Below are 5,000 nucleotides of genomic sequence, written 5' to 3' on the forward strand. Positions count from 1 at the left end.
CTATACACTACACTATACACTACACTATACACCACACTATACACTACACTATACACTACAATACACTATACATTACACTATACACTACTATACACTACACTATACACTACACTACACTATACACTACACTATACACTACACTATACACTACACTATACACTACTATACACTACACTATACACTACACTATACACTACTATACACTACACTATACACTGCACTACACACTACACTATACACTACACTTTACACTACTATACACTACACTATACACTACTATACACTACATTATACACTACACTATACACTACACTATACACAACACTTTACACTACACTATACACTGCACTACACACTGCACCATACACTACACTTTACACTATACACTACACTATACACTACACTATACACTACGCTATACACTACACCACACACTACACTATACACTACACTATACACTACTATACACTACACTATACACTAATATACACTACACTATACACTACTATACACTACACTATACACTACACTATACACTACACTTATACACTACACTATACACTATACTATACACTACACTATACACTACACTATACACACTACTACACACTACACTATACACTACACTATAAACTACACTACACTATACACTACACTATACATATACACAACACACTACACTACACACTACACTATGAACTAGTAACTAATTGGCTGTGTCAGGTGGTGAAGGCTTTAATGACAAAGCATTGAGATATTCACGCCATGTAACACAACAACGAGCCCTACTGTGGACACAACGGCAATGTTGTGTCCATACCGTAGCAGCGAGACCTCCCGCGTGCCCGGCGAGGCAGTCAACATCTCAGCAGACCGCCACCACCACCACCACCACCCCCACCACCCCCACCACCCCCATCATCACCACCACCACCACCACCACCCCCACCACCACCACCACCCCCACCACCACCACCACCCCCACTACTACCACCACCACCACCACCGCCACCACCATCACCACCACCCCCACCCCCACCACCACCCCCACTGCCCCCACCACCACCACCACCGCCCTCACCACCACCCCCACCACCACCACCACCACCGCCGCTCACCGGGACGCTTGCCGGCGGCGCTCCAAATGCCCCACGCGGTGCCCAGCAGGAAGGGCGCCAGAAACGGCGCCGCCACCGCCACCATCAGCGTCACCATCAGCGTCAACATCAAGCGCACGGAGGAGGAGGAGGAGGTGGTGGTGGGGGTGGTGGTGGTGGGGGTGGTGGTGGTGGTGGTGGGGGTGGTGGTGGGGGTGGGGGTGGTGGTGGGGGTGGTGGTGGTGGGAGTGGGGGTGGTGGTGGGAGTGGTGGTGGTGTTGGTGGTGAGTGGGGGTGGTGGTGGGAGTGGTGGTGGTGTTGGTGGTGTTGACTATGAGAGCGGGAAGACACGGGGAGATACGGGGAGTTACGGGGAGACAGAGAGAGACAGAAACACGGAGAGACAGAGACACAGACAGAGAGACAGAGAGACAGACAGAGAGACAGAGACACAGACAGAGAGACAGAGACACAGACAGACAAAGAGAGACAGAGACACAGACAGAGAGAGAGAGACAGAGGCAGACAGAGAGACAGAGACAGTCTGTGTATATCTGTGTGTGTGTGTGTCTGTGTGTATCTGTGTGTGTGTCTGTGTGTATCTGAGTGTGTCTGTGTCTATCTGTGTGTGTCTGTGTCTATCTGTGTGTGTCTGTGTCTGTGTGTATCTGTGTGTATCTGTCTGTGTATATCTGTGTGTGTGTCTGTGTGTGTCTGTGTGTCTGTATATATCTGTGTGTGTGTCTGTGTGTGTCTGTGTGTCTGTGTCTGTGTATATCTATGTGTGAGTCTGTGTATATCTGTGTGTGTATCTGTGTATATCTGTGTGTGTCTGTGTGTGTCTGTGTGTATCTGTGTATGTGTGTATCTGTGTGTGTCTGTGTCTGTGTATATCTGTGTGTGTGTGTCTGTGTATATCTGTGTGTGTGTATTTGTGTGTATATGTGTGTGTCTGTGTCTGTGTATATTTGTGTGTGTGTCTTTGTATATCTGTGTGCGTGTGTCTGTGTATATCTGTGTGTGTCTGTGTATATCTGTGTGTCTGTGTCTGTGTGTATCTGTGTGTGTGTGTCGGTATATATCTGTGTGTGTCTGTGTCTGTGTGTATCTGTGTGTGTGTGTCTGTGTGTATCTGTCTGTGTGTGTGTCTGTGTATATCTGTGTGTGTCTGTGTATATCTGTGTGTGTGTGTCTGTGTATATCTTTGTGTGTGTGTCTGTGTATATCTGTGTGTGTGTGTGTCTGTGTATATCTGTCTGTGTGTGTGTCTGTGTATATCTGTGTGTGTGTGTCTGTGTATATCTGTGTGTGTGTGTGTCTGTGTATATCTGTGTGTGTGTGTCTGTGTATATCTGTGTGTGTGTGTGTCTGTGTATATCTGTGTGTGTGTGTCTGTGTATATCTGTGTGTGTCTGTGTCTGTGTGTATCTGTGTGTGTGTGTGTCTGTGTATATCTGTGTGTGTGTGTCTGTGTATATCTGTGTGTGTGTGTCTGTGTGTATCTGTCTGTGTGTGTGTGTCTGTGTATATCTGTGTGTGTGTGTCTGTGTATATCTGTCTGTGTGTGTGTCTGTGTATATCTGTGTGTGTCTGTGTCTGTGTATATCTGTGTGTGTGTGTGTCTGTGTATATCTGTGTGTGTGTCTGTGTATATCTGTGTGTGTGTGAATATGTGTGTGTCTGTGTCTGTGTATATCTGTGTGTGTGTGTCTGTGTGTGTCTGTGTATATCTGTGTGTGTGTGTATCTGTGTGTATATGTGTGTGTCTGTGTCTGTGTATATTTGTGTGTGTGTCTGTGTATATCTGTGTGCGTGTGTCTGTGTATATCTGTGTGTGTCTGTGTATATCTGTGTGTCTGTGTCTGTGTGTATCTGTGTGTGTGTGTCGGTATATATCTGTGTGTGTCTGTGTCTGTGTATATCTGTGTGTGTGTGTCTGTGTGTATCTGTCTGTGTGTGTGTCTGTGTATATCTGTGTGTGTCTGTGTCTTGTAATTACCAACACGCTGTTCCGGCATCAGCGCATCCACACAACATCATGGATGCATGCCGGATCCAAGCAAGAACATCTGCTGGACTACATAGTGACGGGCCAGCGGATACGAGCCCATGTCCTTGACACCAGGACTTACCGTGGAGCTGATCTGCCCTCTGACCATCGACTAGTCATCTGTAAGATGCGCCTGCCATTCTTCCACTCCGGTGGAGGGTGTACACCCAGGACCCCATTCCAACCTAAAGTGGCCTGGTCTCAGTTATCTGATGAAAGTTGCAAGCGAGAATTTCATCATCGCTTGCGGCTGGGGTTGGCATCGTCCCCGACTCCTCCTGATGTCGAGGGTAAATGGGCGAGGTTTAGGACTGTGACTCATGCAGCTGCAATGGCTGCTTTGGGTACGCGGTCCAGACCTCCCCAGAGACCCTGGCTGACAGAGGAGGTGTTCAGGATGGTTGAGAAAAAGCGACAGGCCCATTGTCATCGGCTACAGAATCCCACGTCAGAGAATGAGGAGGCTTACCGCAGCCTTCACTCGGAGGTTCGGAAAGCCGTGAGGCGCTGCAAGGATGGGTGGTGGTCACGGGTTGCTGAGGAGATGGAGTCTGCCTCAGTGGCCCGTGATCACAAATCTCTATTTAACTCCATCAAAAAAGTAATCTGCAGCGCCACACCTATTACCATCATTAGGGGAAAAAACGGTGACGCAATCTCCGACCCCCAGGAACAGGTTTGCAGATTTGCTGAGCATTTCTGTGAGGTCCTGGGGGAGGGAAAATCCCTCAGCCAGGAAAACATCGTGGCACAGAGTGAGGATGACCCTGCTGAGGCTGCGGTGCCTCAAGTATTGAAAGAAGTCACCCCCTGTGAGTGGCTGGCTGAGGTGCCATCTGTTGAGGAAGTACTGAAGGCGATCCGGAGTCTGAGACCAGGAAAGGCAGCGGGCAGAGATGATCTCCCAAGCGAAATGCTGAGGGAGGGCGGCGTTTGTGCACAGACTGCCCTATATGACATCATAACAACAGTCTGGACCACTGGACGGGTTCCGCAGGATTGGAAGGATGCCCTGGTGGTCCCCCTTTTTAAGAAGGGGGACCGTACAGACTGTAACAACTACAGGGGCATCTCACTCAGTGTGCCGGGAAAGGTCCTGGCAAGGATTATTCAACATCGCCTTGCCAGGCACGCTGAGGAGAGGCTTGCGGAGCCCCAATGCGGTTTCAGGAAAGGGCGGTCCTGCACAGATGCCATATTTTCTGTCCGTCTGCTACAGCAGAGGTGTAGGGAAATCCAACAAGACCTACATCTCTGCTTTATTGACCTGGTTAAGGCCTATGATACCATCAGTAGGCCTGGGCTCTGCGTTGTTCTTCGTGCTTTTGGAGTACCTGACCCTCTGCTCATGATCATTAAGGACCTTCATGATGGTGAGCAGGCCCGGGTAAAACTACGTGGCCGGGAGTCAGAGCCATTCCCTGTACACCTTGGGGTGCGACAGGGATGTCCTCTGGCTCCCACATTATTTAACATCTATTTTGACCACGCAGTTCGTGAAGCCTTCAATAGCTGTACCGGGGGAATCTCCATATGGTACAGATAGAATGGGAGGCTGATCGACGCCCGGGTGCGGTCAAGGGATGGCTCCCTCTTGCTCAACCACGTTATGTATGCTGATGATTTGGTAATAGCTGCTCATTCAGAGGAGGAGTTGGAGACGCTGCTGCTGAGACTGGAGCTTACCACTAAGAGGTGGGGCCTTACCATCAGCCCCACCAAAACTAAGCACCTGCCTGGGTATTTTGTACCATCGGACACTCCACCCCACAACTCCCAATCGGTGATGGGGCAATTGTGGAGAGAGTGGAGAGTTTCCCATACCTGGGCAGTGTGCTTATGACTGGCTCCAG

At 49.3% G+C, this 5,000-nt stretch overlaps 1 protein-coding gene across 1 annotated transcript in view; it reads right to left on the reverse strand.

Moving 5' to 3' along the window:
- The window catches only part of LOC142915378 (uncharacterized), a 35,100-nt gene that overhangs the window by 12,738 nt on the left and 17,362 nt on the right, over positions 1–5,000 (reverse strand). The window contains exon 8 of the mRNA XM_076061211.1: positions 1,119–1,428. Within this exon, the coding sequence (XP_075917326.1) occupies positions 1,119–1,428 (310 nt within the window). The remainder of the gene's footprint in view (positions 1–1,118; positions 1,429–5,000) is intronic.

Source organism: Petromyzon marinus, unplaced genomic scaffold, assembly GCF_048934315.1.
Source record: "Petromyzon marinus isolate PM22_M1 ecotype Great Lakes invasive population unplaced genomic scaffold, UKy_Petmar_22M1.pri1.0 PM_G_Scaffold_30, whole genome shotgun sequence".
NCBI classification, from domain to species: domain Eukaryota; kingdom Metazoa; phylum Chordata; class Hyperoartia; order Petromyzontiformes; family Petromyzontidae; genus Petromyzon; species Petromyzon marinus.